At 42.1% G+C, this 17,484-nt stretch overlaps 1 protein-coding gene across 2 annotated transcripts in view; it reads left to right on the top strand.

Moving 5' to 3' along the window:
- The first annotated feature begins 752 nt into the window (after positions 1-752).
- PRRG1 (proline rich and Gla domain 1) overlaps positions 753-17,484 on the top strand; it is a 31,138-nt gene continuing 14,406 nt past the window's right edge. The window contains exons 1-2 of one of the 2 annotated variants that reach the window (XM_071430335.1): positions 753-870; positions 17,208-17,257. In XM_071430335.1, coding sequence (XP_071286436.1) covers positions 17,248-17,257 — 10 coding nt within the window. In that variant the 5' untranslated portion in view covers positions 753-870; positions 17,208-17,247. Of the gene's footprint in view, positions 871-12,383; positions 12,548-17,207; positions 17,258-17,484 lie in introns of those variants that run through there. The other variant, XM_071430334.1, reaches the window with a different exon arrangement.

The following is a 17,484-nucleotide window of genomic DNA, read 5'->3' as shown; positions in this document are numbered from 1 at the left end:
ACTTTTTAATGTAGAACATGACGTTTTAGGGTTCCTAAAATGCATCTTCTGGGGGATGAGGTCTGAGTGCACTCAAAGGCTCAGAACTCTGGGCAATGAACCCCACAGCTCCATGCAGCCACCCTTGGGGGCACGGAAGGGGAAAATCAGTACTTGTGGCACTATTTTTAGCTTTTCATCAAAGACCACAATCACCAGTGTGCAGCTGTCTGTGTCTTTCCTAAATGAAAACACTGGGTCTATCTATACAAGTTGGATACTGTGATGAATTTCTTCACAGAAATGGTAATTAAATATTGGAACTGCCCCGGGAGGTGGTGAAGTCACCGTCCCTGGAGGTGTTAAAGAATGGACATGGCCACGGTCTGGTTGACACGGTCGTGTTCAGTCACAGCTTGGACTCGATGATCTGTGAGCTCTTTTCCGACCCAGTTGATTCTGTAATTCCGGGACACACCAAACTTTAACACTGGAAACACCAAGGCAGAGAGGTTCGGTGAGGCCATGGCAGCCGCGCCCGCGGTCCTGATAACCGGGGAGTGCTGAGCCCAGGGCTGCTACCGCGTGGAGCTCCCGGTCGGGGGTGGCTGAAATGATCACCCTGCCCCGGGGAGGGGACCGAAGGCCACCCTGCGGAGCCCCTGATCCCCGGGCCAGCTCCGAACCGGGACACCGGGACAACGAGCAGCGGGGCGCAGGCGGGCGCGCCGGGTCGCCCGCCGGGTCGCCCTCAGTCTCTCCCCGCCTCACAGCCGCCCTCGGGCTGCCGGCGCATGCGCGGAGGCGCCGCCTGCTCCGCCGAGCGCGCAGCGGGCGTTGGGGCAGCGCGGGGCGGCAGCGCCGGCCCTGCTCCGCACCCGGGCGGCGGTGGTGAGTGCGGGCAGTGCGGGTGAAGTAGGGGCAGGGATGGTGAGGGTGGGCCAAGTGCGGGTAGGGACGGTGAGTGCGGGCAGTGCGGGAGACGAGCGGGCTGAGGCGGAGAGTGCGGGCAGCGCGGGGTGCGGGCGGGCGGGGGCCGCCGGCGGGAAGGGGCTGCCCGGCGCGGGGACGGCGGGAGCGGTGCCTGCAGGGAGCGCCCGGGGTGGGGGTCCCGCATAGGGATCCCTGAGGGGAGTGAGGGTGGAACTCCCCCCGCTGCCCTCCGCCCCTCGCCGCCCTCCGGCGGCCGCCAGCCTCCCGGTAAAGTCCTCTCCAAGGGTTTGTGCCATTGCCAGTTAAGCTGGGGGAGAAAATGTGTGGAGTGTATTGAACAAAGGAAGAATCCTGCGGGATTTCTCTTTTGGAAGAGCTTAGCGACTCTCTCCAAAATAAGCAGCTGATGCGTTTTTCTCCGAAGTTTTAAAAAACACCATCCTCCAAAAGAAACCCGCGGAGCACAGCCGCAGCCCTCCGAGGCTCGTATTCCTGACAGAACTTTTTCCAAAGGGTCACCCAGAGGCCCCGTCTGTGCGGGAGCTGCGGTGGCCAGGACGGGCTCAGGCTGTGGCTGCCGGGCTGGGAAGGTGTGTGTGGGAATGAGCCCGACCCTCCGGGCTCTGGGGGACTTTTCCTAGGCCTGGTGCTGGCAAGGGAACAATTCATCCACATCCACAGGAAACAGGAGGGGCAGAGGGAGCCTCAGTGCTACCACAGTTGAAGCTGGGATTCTGTGTTGCATTGGTTGAGGAGTGAGAGAGCAGGCGGTGATTGGGAACAAAACGGAGAGGAATGGAGCCAGTGAGTAAGAGGAAGAAGCACAGGAAAACACTCGAAAGAATTTCAAGTTCTCATAGAAAGTTTGTGAAGGGAAGAGGGACAGTTATGCAAATGTTGCTGTTCTAGATTAAAATCAAGACCTTCAATTTATCATTACTATTGACTGTGACTGAAAAAAACACTAGCTGTACTTTTTCTGCTCATTATCACCTCCTTTACCATCTTTTCCCCGTGCTGGCACCATTGTTGATACAGCACGGGCGGGTGTGGCACGGGGCATTACCACCAGATTCAAACTGACCTTTTAAACACTTTTTCTGATTAACCTAGTTAGTAATCATGTCTGTTTCCCTGCACTGCCATAGGGATGCTTATACTGGCTTAAAGAAATGTGGCTGGGAGGAACTGAGTTTTTTTAGTTGTACATAAATGATCAGGTATGCGTGTAGAAGCCCTGGTTTTTAATGTACACGTGTGTATTATGCACACAGACACACACACATCTGTGTGAAGGGGTTGTGCAACTGGGAGGTTGAACATTCTGGCCCTTGTGTTGAACAGAGGGAGTGCCATTGATAAAGCAGTGTGGAGGAGGTTTACAAGTGCAAGAGGTGATGAGCAGTCTGAGGTGACTTACCTAGTAGAGGTGACTGAGATTGCAAGAGTAGTTCTTGCTGAACCAGGGCAGTGAGATTACAATTACAATCCAGAGAAGAGGGGACAGGGAACTTATATGTAAGAGTATTGCCTGGAAACAGGAGTGAGATTTTTACTTATCTGTTCATTTTCAGCCATCTCACTTTAACCTCTTGTAGACTTAAAAACTTCATTTTCTGGAACAGATTAGGCTGGAACCTGGCATCCTGAGTAACTCTGTACTCCTGGAACTAGCAAATATCAGGAAATCCCTGAGTGAAGCCTGGATTATCCTTTTCTCACACAAGTTCATCCAGAAATTTGTGTCCTACTAGTGTACTCAAAAGAAAGCATTGCATCTGGTTGTACCTCATGCAGATGTTGAGATTATAACTTGATTACCAGTTTTCTTCTGAGAGAAGTGGATAGTTACACACAGAGTAACTGTACTCATAGTGCCATTTCCAGAAACACAAATGGAGAACTGAAGTTTTGAAGTTAACCTTTAATTCAGTCTCTTCATACATCTAGAATGAGCTACAGTTTTCTATTAAGTAATAGCATGTTGTTTCTTGCATAAAAAAAATGCTGTTGTATTCAGGAAGTATTTTGGTCTCATCCTCCTTACTTTGGTTGGATGGTGTCAAGATGTTTTCTTGAGGTAACTCAAATCTGCATCAAATTCTGCTTTGATTATGGAATTACAAATTTCCTTGTATCTTCTGTTGTGCTTATCACCTTAGATCTCAGTACTCAACTAATTCTCCCCTTAATTGAGAAAACTCTCCTAAAACAAGGAAATCATCCTCCCATTCCACACAAAGAGTGAAAGATAAAACTGTTGAGACCAAATCTGGTCTAGGTAGGATCTGATTTTTTCCAGGGTATTGAGTTCAGTTGTCCTCATTTATGTTAAGTTGCACAGGTGCAAATAAATTGAATGTCTGTTCTAAACCTATTCTGCTTTTGCAAATCAAGCAGTCAGATTTTGGGAGATGCATCCCTAAAATAAATTGTAAGTAGTTGGTGTCCACATTGGAACAACATTTTTAGGTACTTTATCAAGAGTCATGAATAAATTTTTTGGTAAAAGCAGGATAAAATATACTTCAGGACTGTGCTAATTTTAGCAGTGTGAACCATTTTTGTTTGCTCTGTCATTTTAAACAGCTCCCTTTTCCTGTGATCCTCTTGTCCATCATTTTGTTCTGCCTGCCTCTGTGACCTCCCTCACTTGTGATAGTGAAATTTCCTCTCACTCTTTTGGTGAGGCAGATCACAGAACCAATCAAGTTGAAAACAAATGCTTCTCTGACTTGTTTTTGGCTCTTACCTGGCTCGTAGAAACAGCTGGACAGGCAGGGAACAAGAGATGTGGTTGCACATGTATGAGTACTGGGGGAAAATGAGCCCATTTTGCCCCTCTGCTTCCCTCTTCCATTATTCCAGTAAATCTTATATGTGTCATTTCTTCCCAGTTACTCAACAAATTACACCAGATTCCTGCAGGCAAGAGTTCTAAATATTTTCCACCATCCTGCTAAGAGCTTTTGCTTTCAGTTTGTCAGCTCAATCCTGAGTTTTGTTGCTCATTTTCATCTCTCTCTTTCATGACTTCATCAGCTGTGTTTCCAGGATGCTGTCTGGTCTGGCTGATGTTTCTTTAATGGTTGTTTTGCTTCAGCCCCCAAAGACAATCTACTTTCTTGCCCCCACAGTTGCTTCCTCTCCTCTTCCACATTATAAACAAAAGCACTTGCAGTGTGCAGTGGAGAACCCTACAGAGCTGGCAGAGGAGTGGCCTGAGTGACCTAATGTCTCCTCTGTTCTCCTGCCAGCTGAGTTCAGATGTTGGCAACTATTTGACCTTTTAAAATCTAATCTGGCCATACCCAGACCTTTCCTTGTTTACCTTTGCTTGTCTTACTGATTCTTGTTAAGTAAAATTTGATACACATTTGTATGAAATACACTTAACCCATTCTTTTCTTGCTGGCATTTTTGATGTTGCTGATTATCAAGTAATCAGTGCTTTAATCAAGGTTGGTGAATACTATTATTAGAATAGCTACATTTCAAAAATAAAGCCTTGACAATTAGAAAAATAAATTCCATGCTAACCACCTAAAATCACACCAGGGATTTTGGCTTGCTAAGAAAACACATCTGTTGAGAGCTCTTTTGTGCCTATTTCAGGCTGTTGCTTATTTTTAATAATACATAGTCACTATGTAAAATAACTTCAACTTTGAATAAAAGTTAGGCATCTGTTCAGAACTACATTTATAAAATCAGGTAAGAAATACATTTGCACAGCCCACTGTACTGGAGTTAGCATCCAGGGCTGAGACATGCACACTGTAGGAGCACAAGAAGTGTTGCCCATTTTCAAACCAGGAATGCTGCTTTGTGCAAATAGATTACTTTTTTTGACCACAGATATCTTTGCATGAGGGAGAGACTGACTATCCTGCAGTTGCATCTTGAAAGATCTTTGAGATCCCTTGCATTCTACACATTTCATTGTGCATTTTACCTGCTCAGTGGGGTGTTTCATTTAAAGTGTTTGAATCAGGCTTCCCATGTTGGTTCTGAAATTACTTTTGAAAACTGGCATCTCATATTTGAAGATCACCCACTCAGCATACTTCCAGTTTTTCATCTTGGTCTGTTCCAATATGATTACTCCAAGAGTGGTCGAATTAAGTAATGCTACAATCCAGAGGTACCATGTGAAGTGTAGGATGGGAGTAATTTGTCATACATAAAACTTAATCCCAGTGAAATATTCATTTTGTCACCTGAAACTGCAGAAAATCTATATTTGCCAGAACTTCAGGGTGGCTGAGATTTTTTGTTTGTTTGTTTACACCAAGAATTGTGGTAATTCTGGATATTCCTGTTTTGCTGAGTTCTTTGTTTTCCTGTAGTATAACAATGGATGGACCAGTTTCAAGATTCACTTTACAGCAATTCTTCATTAAAGTCCCAAACACTAAATTAAACATTTAACATAACTGTCTAAACTGTAATATTTATTATAATCAGCTGTATTTGTGAATGTTTCCTACTTGGCATTGAAGAATGGCTCAGAAGGTGTCAATCTGTTGGCTCACTGGTGTGAAGGCAGTTTATGGAATCCTAGCAGGAAAACTCATAAACAGTGGCTTCAGCAGACCTGTGAACTTTTGCACCTGGCTGTTTCTCCAGGTTTATCAGTGACTTGTTTACTGACCTTGTGAATATTCTTCAGCTTTTATTTGCAGGCTGTAACTCTAACTATTTACTAAATAAACCTGGGAGGAGAAACAACTTTCTGTCCCTAGTCTCCATTCTTATGGCTATGGGGAATGGGGAAGGGTTAAATGAAGTTTCAGTGTCAGAATTAGTTTAATCTCCTGCTGGTTTTCCTATAGATTTCTCCTGTGGCAGCTGAAACGAGCAGAGTCTGTGATATTTTATTTCAATACTGCTGAGCACTTGTGAGTATCAGGAATGGAATGGACTCACTGTTGTGTTTTTTGCTGCTGTTGGTTGTCAGAGCTGTGGGCAGCAGTGAAATGAAGGCACGGCCTATTGACTGTGCAGCTGTGTAAGCAGCTTAACTCAGCTAAGCTTCTCCCTCTGCCTGAGAACAGGAGTTCTTCCTCTTCCACTCCATCCTTGCTGGGTTTTTCACTGCTTCCCTGGTGTTCTGCAGTCAGCTGCAGCAGGGACCTGATCTGTTTTATTTTAAAACAAGCCAGAAGGTGAGAAGGTGAACAAACTCGTCTTTTATGGAAAGGCCACTTAGGGTGAACTGTAAAGAAGTGCCCAGCTACAAGCTCATCAGAGCTGCAGGTTTCAAAACTGGAAAAATATCAAAGCACTTTCACTGTGGCCATTTGTTAGGATCTCTTGGCAAAAGATTTGATCAAAGTTTTCATCTTAATGTAAGAAAATTGTATGATTGACAGTTGATCTCACTGTAAATTTTTGATCTCACTAAATTTTTTACAGTGAGATCAATCATTCACTGGAACAACTTCCCCAAGAACATGGAGAGATCCCTGTCACTAGAGGTTTGGTTTTGCAATTGTGTGCTGGATAACCTCATCAGGGCTGCCTTCCACACAAAAGGCTGGGCCAGACAATCTCTTGACAGTCCTTAGCTGCTCTGTGGTTCTGTGAAACTGTTTGTATGGGTGAAGCAATCCACACCAGGAATGCACAGGGTGGAGATGCACCTGCTGATGCACAGCACTCTGGGATCTCTCCAGTGACTTCTGCAGTGTTAATACAGATGTGAATGAGTTACCAGACCTAAAAAGTAGCAGTGTTTTTATCAGTATCAAGTATTTTTTGCATTAGAAGACTCCTCCACATTTTCTGTGTCCTGGAGTAGGTGTTCAGGTTTGTGGGGGAATAGGGGAACACCCTTTCAGATATTCCAAGAACAAAATGTTAGACATGTTAGATCCTAGAGGATCTGTCAGTTATGAATGAAGTTTTTAAGAGCTAATTTTATTTTATTCTGTGTATGCTTTTGACACAACTAAGATAAATTACATCTTCAAACACAGTTAATTGCACACACAAATTTGACACATCAATTTGGCATGTGAGTTTTAGGAACTTCAATATGAACATCCTCTGAATTGTTTTTGTTACATGCATTTTTGTGCTTCTAACTCAGGCAGAATGGGTGTTGTACTGACTCCCTTCATAAGGAGTAGAAGAGCAGCAGTAGAATTATTGTTTGAGTTTTGGGAGCTGCTCTTGTGTTTTTGCAGTGCTGGAAAGTGCAAAAAATGGTTTATAAGTATGACCTGATACTGGTAGGTATGGATTTATTGATCAGCTGTGACTTAGAGCCTCCCTGTGATCCTTATTTCCTCATAAGTGACTGTTTGAATTAGATGTTAGTAGTTTGAATTAGATTTTAGTTCACCTTCCAGTGTTTTCTCCAGTTATGATGTTCAGAATGCCTCCATGCTCTAGATCAGTGTGCTTCCTCTGGGAAAACTGCCATTAATTTAAGGTTTCCTACTGCTTGGTAGTAGTGGATTGGAAGGGACCATGAGTAAAATTGTTGGACTGGAGGTCACAAGGGATGCAAAACTATTTCCCTGAGAGGTTGACTTTGGTGGCAGATGCAGTCTGGAAAGTTCACATTTCCTTTCTGTGGCTGTGGTGGGGAGCAGAGCAGCAGAGAGGAGAGGGACAAAGCTGAAGTGCAGAGCACAGAACTGCACCAGCCACATCAGGGGCTGATCCCCACTGAAGGGTGGGTGGCAGTGGCAGGAAAGGAGAAATTCCTTGACTCTTCTTCAAGGCTGAAGTCAAAACATGTTTTGCTATACCCTGAATGTGTAAATGAGCTTTGTGGGTAGGTTTGTTCAAATCCTACTCAGAAAAAAAAAATTAAGTGCAATGCAGTAAGATAATGTGTGCATCTTCATGTGTTTGGAAATTCAGGAAAAGCTATAAGAGGAATAATGGACGTGGGTCTTAAGAGAGGGAAATAAGAGTACTTAGTATTTAAAACTTTTTTTTTTTTTTCCCCTGGTTTGTAGGGCTCTTTACCTTTCTGTTTTACTGCAGCTGCTCTGTGGATTCTGGTGGTGTACAGCTTTCTGTATGCTCTCTTCATGCAATTCCCCAGTGTGACAGAAAACTTAATAAAATCTCTAAAGGAGTTGTGCCTCATTATCTTTTGCCTAGTTACCATATAATTCAATAAGATGAAATATGTGTTCATGACTCTTTCATAACTTCTCTGCAATTTGATTTTTGGTTGACTGGAAAATCCCATTAAAACATGCTCTGAAGTGTTGTCATATATGCATTGCTTCAGGGGAGGACAGGCAGGGTGGAAATTTATATTAAAGCATGCTGACGGTGTGTAAATACTTGGAAGAGAAGGCTTTGTTTGCACATTTCTCTGGCTTAGTTTAGCACTTCACAAAGGAATTACTTTTTATTGGTTTGGGGTTAATTTTTCTAAATTAAATGGGGTGTTAGACATTGGCCTACCAAACAAGGGCTAAATGCAGTTTCTGTACGGGGCAGAATGTTGCCTCATCACAGAAAAACAAAATAAATTTCATTAAGTAGTAATCCTATGTTTGCTATAAAATTATTGCACACAATATAAAGATGCCAATGTGAAATTACCCAGGTCCCTTTTTACTGCAAAAATGCACATTATGAGATCTAGAATCTTTCTGGGGTTTCTTAATAGCTACTTGAAAAATACTGGTAGTTTAGGGGTAGTCTGATTTTTAAAAGTAGCTGTTGCTGCTTGCCTTTCACAATATTGTAATAATTCCAAGAAAAACTTCAGTGAGTTGAGGAAAACCTTTTTCAAGTGTATGGAATTGTCAGGTATCTCTTTTTCTGTGGAAAGAGCAGGCTTGAATATTGGATACAGATTAATAGAGTTGGAGGCTGAATCTTGTACAGCCAGTTTGTGTTATTGGAAAATCTGTGGAGGTATTATTTGTGACACTTGGGTCATGGTTTTGCTTTAGAAGCAGTGTTGGGGAAGAAAATATCTGTAAGAGTTTCAGAGCAGGATAAGTGGTACATTGTTAGCTTTGATCTTGTGACCTTTTCTGAGCAGACAACACAGTACCTGTAATGAAATGACATTTTTGTCAATGGACTGTGCCCAGACTGTTCCTTGGCCCTTCTCTCACATGTCCAGAGAGGTATAATTTAAAATAAAGGTAGTACTCTCTACTTTTTTTTTCCCTTCCCTACCTAACCAATTTATGCTTTTAAAAGGCAGAAAGTACTGTTGTACTCTACTTTCTACTTATTATGAATGCTTTGATGTGTTGATTTGGGAGACCAGAGGCAATGAAAAAGAGAGATTGTAGGTAGTGAGTAGGACCTCTAAAGAGACCACATGCCATCTATCAACTTGATTTCTGGTTGTGTCATGGTGTCATGTGCTGATATTTACTCCTCTGGTCCTAATCCAGTTTTAAACCACTTTGGAGAGGAACTGGATGGAATTACCCATTTCATACTGGGCACTGAGCTCCTCTCATTTCACAGCCAGGTAGTTACCAATATAAGCTACATCTGGAGAGATCACCAAATCTCATCCTCATTTATTGATTTCCTTTTTAGTTGTTTTAATCTATTTCTGCTTTTGTCCTGAGCAGCATCCTATGGCAGCAAGTTCCATGAATTATACACTGTGTGAAATTTCAGGTGCTTTGGCTGATTTACATTTGTGTCAGCTGAGGTCAGTGGGTACCCTCCAGTTTCTCACTTTGTGGGAAGTAATGGCTGGCTGCAATGTGTGCATGTGTTACAGTTAGATCAGCTGAAGGTCTGCCTTCTCTGAACTGAGAGGTTTGTAACACAGCGATGATTTAAACACAAAGGATATTTTCCTTCTTTCCAAGTAAATAGCAGCATGTAATTTTTCATCCATATACAATGCAGTTTTCAGCTGAAGTTGGGAGCTGCTGACTATTCCTCAGTTTGTTGTGTGTAAAACATCAGGAGATGGTCTGAACTACAAAATCAAAGCTGGCTTGTTTGTAATCTAGAGAACAGATGCAAATGTTTCATTTGTATGAAAACAGGGACAGAATAGGGGAGGAAAATAAGATAAGTGCTCATTCAAAGCTCCTAATTTAGGGAGGCTGTGAGTGAAAACATTCTGCAGTATTCTGATACAGTTCATGTGGATTTTTTTTTCTTTAAAAGTGCTAGCAGGTCCATTGATTATTTTATCTTACTATAAATTTAAAAAAATACATGATAGATATTCAATATGTAGCTGTCACTTTACTAGTACAACAAAGGATTTATCAATGCAGTATGTAACACTTCAACCACCTGTAAATGTGTACCAAAGGGATCATGTACTTTTTCTGGCTTATTATGTATTGACTTTGTGTGTTACTTTATTATTTTAGAAGCTGGTAACATTTTGGAGATGAAATTTTTGAAAGTATCAGTAATGGTGATCATAAACTGTTAATTTTGTAATCTGTAATTGTGAGTTTCCACTCCTTAGGGGGGTGTGGAAAGAATGTGCTTTTTTTGTTTGGGGAGGTGAGGGCTGGCTAGGTTGTCTCACAGTTCCTGAATTAGCTGTCTCTGTGTGTCTCTTTTTTCTGGTGCTTCTGAGAAATTACTCCAGTATTTCAGGTTTTTAGCCTTAGACTGGGCTCTGCATTAGCAGGACATAATTTCTGCTTCAAGAATATAACTTTTGAAGACAAAAGACAAGCACACAGACTGCTTCAGAAATCTCTTTGACTGTGTGAGATTTTTTTTATTTTTGAGAGGTTTTATTGTTTCATTTGTTTATTAGTTTGACAGAGAGCCTCACATTACCTTTGTTTTTGTCAATTTATTTATCTGAGTAATTTTGTAGCCTCACAGAAAGTTTTTCCCAAACATTCACTATCACCACATAACAATCTTTGGCTCTTTACTGAGAAATCATTTTTATAGAGGTTCCCTCCTCCACTACTCACTGCTGTGAGCGTGGTCACACAGTGCACGTTGGCTGTGTATCTGCAGTAGCATTTTGGTTCAAATTAGGATTCTTCCAATTGTCACTACTTACTGTGCTTTGGTTTGCACTGCAGAAACATTTCAAAACACTCAGACTGAGATAATTTTGAATGAAGGCAAACCAGAAGATAAACTCTAAGAGCTGCAGTCCCACTGCCAGACAGTGCTCAGCTCATGAAAGCAAATTAGAGCTACCCCAGAGCAGAATTCTTGACCTGTGTTGTGTAAGTGTTGGGTTCTCAGCACCAGCTGTTCAGCTCTTCAGGTGCTCTCCTAGTGCTCTGCATTCCTAGCTAATGGGAGTGTAGTCAGGATAGAGATCATTATTATGCACTTAGAGGTTGTTATTCATGGCCACTGAAATTGCTTCAGATAAAGAGTCCAGCTATTCGAGCCTGAGTTGGAATAGATGATATCCAAGTGGTTGACAAGTTAGATTTGTCAGCTGGCACCCAAACACTAATTAGGGCAGGGAGCACTAGATCCAGAGTAAAGCTGTGTTCCTGTCTGTTACCTTTTCACCTTTCCCACTATTAATCTGACTTCCTCTCCATTCCCTAAAGTGCTTATCCTTGTTATCCAGCTGCTTCCCCTACATCACAATATTCTGACATCTCACATGTGCTGGTAGTGCTCTTTCCCCGTTCTCATCTCTTTAACCTACTTGAGTTGTCCCCTTGCAAAGGGCTGTGGGGCTGTGCCTGGTCCTGGACACGGTGTTTGCTTCCTGACTGCCAACTTCCTGCTGGCAAAGCAGATAATGGTTTTCAGCTGCCAAAGGCACCGTGACTGCTGAGGTAACTGCTGCCATGGGTAAACCCATCTTCACTTCACTGAGACCATTAATGGGTTTTCTCTGTTCTTCTTGGTCATTGATTTTCATGGAAGATGTGTGGGAGCAGGAAGAAATCTCAGTGGCAGATTTAGTTAAAAGGTACTGGCAGAGAAACAGAATGTGGGATAGATAAGTGACACAGCATCAGTTTTGTGTCCAAACAAAATCAGGAGAAAAACACATCCTACTGTGAAAGCTTTGTTTAATTGTTCATCATTGTCACTTGAAAAGGAGAGGAATTAGTTGTTATATCAGCATTTCAATGGATTATCAAGTTAAATTCTCTAAATTTGAATTCCTAAGGCATAGGGGATTGGATAACCTAAAGCAACGTCTTCTGACAATAGCTTACAGAAGAGTGAGGTGTCTGAAATTCTATTCTACAGGCTGCTTGGAAAGGCATGGTCTCTTGAGGATTGGTGGAATTCTGGTTTCCACACAGATGGTTATGTAAGTGTTCAGTTATGCCTCCCAGGAACTGCCCCACATGGTCCCCAGGAGTTTTAAAACAATGCAATCCACCAAAATTCTCCCTCTCTGTAAAGAGTTTTGTTACTTCTCCTGCCAAATGTCCTGCTTGCCAAGATGTATCAGGACAATGTTCTTTGGTTTTTAAAGAGAAGGAAAGGAAGAGATAGCTTAGCTTACAGCAATTCCCCCTTTGAACCTCTGGAACTATCCAGAAAATAACCAGCCAGAATATTGCCACAGCTTAAACAGAGCAAAAAGCACTGAGTGAAGAATGGGTAATGAAGATGAGGCAGAAGCTCAGACTCAGTCTGTCCAGCTGCAGTCCTGGGGAGCTTCCTTCTCTCTGCTCTCAGGGTGGTGGTGTGCCCTGTGCATGCTCTTTCTGTGAGTAATGATGTTTCACTGGCTTTGGGGTGCAGTCTGCTAAGTACAGGTTCCTCTTAGTGATCTGGTCTGTGGTTTTGGGTGCTTAAATTAATGATGATGTTTTATAATGCTGTGATTGAATAGCATATACAAAGCAGAAGGTTTTTCAGAGCTCTGTTTTACTCTTGTCCCATGTAGTCTGAGGTGAGATAAATCTTTTGCTTCCTCACCTTCCAAAGTGTTCCCTCCCTCTCTATTCCCACCGAATTCCCTGGAAAACCTTGCTTTTGCAAGCAAACTGAACTTAATAAATAAGGGTTCTCCCATATCCTGTGGAATTCCTGTTCAGAGAAAAATCAATCTATTTTCCCAGCATCTGAATCAATGTAAATTCTTTGGAATGCTTTTCCTGGAGAGAAAGCTCTTTGGAAGTAGATAACTGTAAATAAAATTGTACTCTTTCCAAGCATGGAAAAGACGTGGTGCCAGTGGGATTTTTAGGTAGGCGCATGATACGTTCTGTATAAATAGCTGTTAGATAATTAAATAGCTACAGAGGAAGTCAGATTGATAATGTTTTAATATTTCTTCTAAACAAACCTCCCCCAGGAGTGTTCCAGGTGTTGCATTGCAGCTGGTTTGGGACTGAGGAGCTAGAACAGGAGTGTTTATTTTTAGACTGAATGTTTTAGACTAGACTGATCTTTTAGTTCACAGTGTCCCTGGAATGGACCTGCTTTCACAAAAAGCACCAGAAGAACCTAAATATTGATAACTTCAAGAAACTATGTAGCTCTTGGGCTTCATGAATTGTACAGATTACAAAACTAAAGTTAACAGCTGTACCACTTGCCAGAGTTCTGTTGCAGAATGGAAAAAAAGCCACTTCCCCCTTCCCTCCCTGGATGCTGTTATGCACATCCCTCCCCAGCTGGGAGAGGAGCAGGGGGCCTTGCAGTATTTTAAGTCCTTTTTAACACAGCAGGTGAGAAACTAGGTGAGGTGAAAATACTGCAGCTGCTGTACATTAGTCTTACTTTCCCTTCTCTTCCTCCTCCCTTCCCTTAAGGACTGGCTTTGTTCTGGATGTTCTGTATCCTGGGAGCACATGACAGTGAGGGAGAACAGTGCAGGCAGTTTGTGTGCCCTCAGCCAGATCCTCTGCCCTTTCATGGTACGTGCTGCACACAAGTTGCCATTAAGCTTGAAGTCAGGAAATGAACTCAGGAGAGGTGTGTTCCTGCCAGCCAAAGATGGTTATCCTAATAAATGCAACAAAATCCTGCAGAAACACTGTCTTAAGACAGCAGCTTTTAATGCTGAAATTAATTACCTTCCCAGTTTGAGAGATTGTCACTGCTAGAATATGATTACCACCTTTGGAATTATGTATACAAATATTCTATGCTTTATGCTTATAAGTAGTGTATGCAAGATTTGGGTACTTGCAGAATTGAGAAAAAGAATATTTAGGTTAGTTGTGGAAAGAAATGTATAGCTGGGTTTGTTATTTCAGTATTAATTCCTCTTTCATGCAGGATGCTTCTCCTTGGTAAGAGGCTGCACTGTGTTGGTGGTGAGCAGGGCTGTGCTGGTAAATAGCAGGGATGGTGTTGGTGTGTCTCCTGGGCTCTCTCATAGGCTTTAGAGTTCAGTGTTTCCCACTGAGTCATTATAATTCCTACTAGAAGTGTGTGGTTCATTGTTTTTTTGATTTGTTTTTTAAGCATTCTACAAGCAGGCAGTCAGGAAAGGTCACATGTTGGTTGGATCTGCTGCCATTAACTCAGAATTGGACACTCAGCATGGGTGTAGGGCTGTACAGCTGTCCACTGTGTTGTCACATATCTAAGGTGATACATATAACCCTATAGAAGATGGATAGAAGAGGGATTCATGAACCAGCAAATTTTGGTGTTTGAGTAAGGTTTGTAAAGACTTAAAAGCAGGAAGCTAAGTAAGGAGTTGGACAGAGGAATAAATGAGTCATTAGTAAGTCAGGATGCTCCTGTGGTGTGACCAGCCCTCTTCTGCTTTATTAGCTGGCTTATGATGGTAAAAAAGGGTTTTGTACTTGTCTTTGTTCAATCCCTTCTTCCAAGCCACCTTTGAACTATTTAGTTAGTTTGAACCAAGAGTGTCAGAATAGAGGACTAAAGTGTAATTAAACTCTTTCCCTTTAGGGGAAGAAACTGTTAATAGAGGGTAAAGTTGTGATTTGTGGGAGCTTGGAAATGAAGAAATTTGAGAGGAAAGTCAGGAGAGAGAAAACACGTTTGTTGGAGAATGGGCAGAATTAGTTCCAGGGAGCTCTGAATGCTTGCAACTGCCATAAAAATCTAACGTGGATTGATGAAGGGGAGTTTCTGCACTACAGCCACTGACTGAAAAGCTGTATTTGATATTTCCTGGAGAAGGGCATACTGTTTCCTTCTGTAATGAAGGAGGTAAAGTGAAACATAATTTGTGTTCTGCAGTCACTTCAGCAACTCTTTATTTTGCCACTAGCCCCTAATAAAATTTTCAATGAAGAAATTAAAAGATACTCTACCTTCTCTGTTTTCTTTTTTTCTTCTCCCTGTGTTCTGCCGTTTTCCCAAGCTGTGAGTCAGTGTTCTGGTGTTCATTCCCAGAGAACATGATATGCCAAGTACCGAGTGCTAGGTGCCAAGGCAGAGGCAGTGACTTGCACTGCTCCTGGTGGAAAACATCCCATAGCAGGGGGGAGGCACAAAGTCCCCTTTTTCCCAACACAGTTCCAAGTAGGCAGAGCCATCAGAGGGGTTGTGACTCATGGATGTGGATGCTTGTGTTCTGTCTTGGTGTTGTTTGTTTTTTTTTGAATGTTGTAGAAATCCACACTCAAGTTTTGTTAAAAGGGTGAAACGTTAAAGACTAACTGAAATTTATTGCAAAAAAAACGACCCCATTCAAGAGGGGAAGCATAGGAAATGTATGTTTAATTCCCTGCATTTCTGCCACTTGACAGAGCAAGGGAGAACTCCTGGCTGCTGCCTCTTCTGTTGATGTGTGTTTATCTGAGGGGCTGATGCTAAACCAGCTGACTGAAACTGGGTGGGTAATAAATGGCAAAAGAAAATAATAATGTAACAGGTAAAGAAAATAGTTAGACCACTAGCCAAATCTTTCATGACCTGTTTGTTTTAATAAGTTTAGCAATTTCTTCATCACAGATATTTGGGTTGTGACAATGTGACTAATCATTAAATGACACTAATTTTATTTTTATTCAAGAAGCAAAAAGCAAAGGTCATTTGTGTTGGCATAGAGTAGTCTGCTGAGAAAAATTCTAGGTATTAAAAGAGGTTTTATATACATTCTGAAAAAAAAAATTAAGCCCTCTGCTTCTGTCAACCTACAATATTTAGTAACTACAAGCTAAAAACTGTGGTGGTGAGATTTCAGAGTGCCTTACTGTCTGCTCTTGATTCACATTTATTTGCCTTTACAGAGGTTTGATTAACTTGTTTTCAAATCAGTTTGCTCCTTCATCCCTTATCTTGTAGTGCCACTCCTACAGTGTTGTTAGCAGGCTGGGATGTCTTCATGGAGCACCATTCAGCTCAGCATGCAAGTGCTGCAGTCTGCTCTTGCATGAGGAGTTACAGTGCTGGGCAGGCCAGGCTGGGAGCATCAACTTTCCCTCTTTGTTTATTACAACAGCCATGGCCAACCTTTTTTGCAGAAAGGTTTGCTTCCGAGGGTTTGGATTTATGGAAAGTGAGAACATCTGGGTGCTGTGATATGTTGATGTGTAACCTGGCCTCTGAAGCCTGGTGCTAACCCTTAGGAGTAGGTAATTTATTAATAAAAAAAACCTTTAACTCGTGGTGTTCTACTAACTTGGTTAGGCAGTTCCACCTTTCTCTTACTTTGCTGAAAGCTTTTATTTCCCTGACTTTTCCCCTACCAAAAAAGACTCCAAGGAGCTGCACTACTCTTGCTTCCTCCAGATGCAGTTCTTATTGGCTCTCTGCCTGCTGGTGCAATGAGCTTCAGGCACTTTCTCAACTGAGAGCATCTCCTGTCTGTTCTCTTTCCAAGATGAGGTACAAAGTACATGTAAGTTCTTGTAGGGCAGGTTGGGATCCTCTCATGTAGTGCAAGTTCCTTTGCCAAATCACAATCTTGTTCTGCCCTTGAACTTTATGCAGGCATCCTGTTTTAATCAGTACCTGACTCTGAATGAATTTCCATATGTTCACTCTGATTTCAAAAATCTGATCTATAGACTAAAGATAATGAGTTGACTTGATGATCTCTGCAGAGTGAATTTAAGTCTTAGTTAAGGTATAAGTAATTACACTGGAGAATGTAATGCCTTTAAAGTTCAGTTAGGCAAAACATGTTGCATTTTGTTTGAAATGATACACACCCTCTTATTTCATATTAACATTTTTGATATTCTGAATTTGAAAAGCCTTGAAAACTGTTAAAGCATTCACCATTTCAAAGGTTATCTTTTCCTTGGATAGTATTCCTATACTACTGAAATCAGCCTGCATGCAGTACTGGTACAACTCAAAAGAGGGGTTCATTTTCACCATGGAGTTTCGAGTACTGATATATTTATACCAGTATTTGGGAAGCAAGAGAAACTTGTCCAAGTTGATTGTAATTTGCAAACTCATCAGGATATTTGCTCTTCTGTTTACAGACTTGATATTTGCAAGTTCCCAGCCTTGACAGCAATCACCATGGATAGTGGTAAGTTTAACCTACTGATGAGTGTGCATTCTCCATTATTTCCTGTTAAGTAGCCAGTAACACACCCCAACACTGTCTTCTGCTCATAATTCCAGTCTCTTTGCACAAAAGGTGCCCTCTGGCATTGAGCTGGCTTTGATGTTACAGATGATGCAGAACTTTGCCCACACTGAGCTGGAGTCATGCAACTGTTCTGACAGAGATATTATTTGCAGACCATAAAAATT

This window comes from Agelaius tricolor, unplaced genomic scaffold, assembly GCF_023055355.1.
Source record: "Agelaius tricolor isolate 1412-34295 unplaced genomic scaffold, bAgeTri1.0.p SCAF_7, whole genome shotgun sequence".
Taxonomy (NCBI): domain Eukaryota; kingdom Metazoa; phylum Chordata; class Aves; order Passeriformes; family Icteridae; genus Agelaius; species Agelaius tricolor.
Note: the sequence above shows the minus strand (reverse complement) of the source record. Positions and strands in the feature narration are given on the sequence as shown.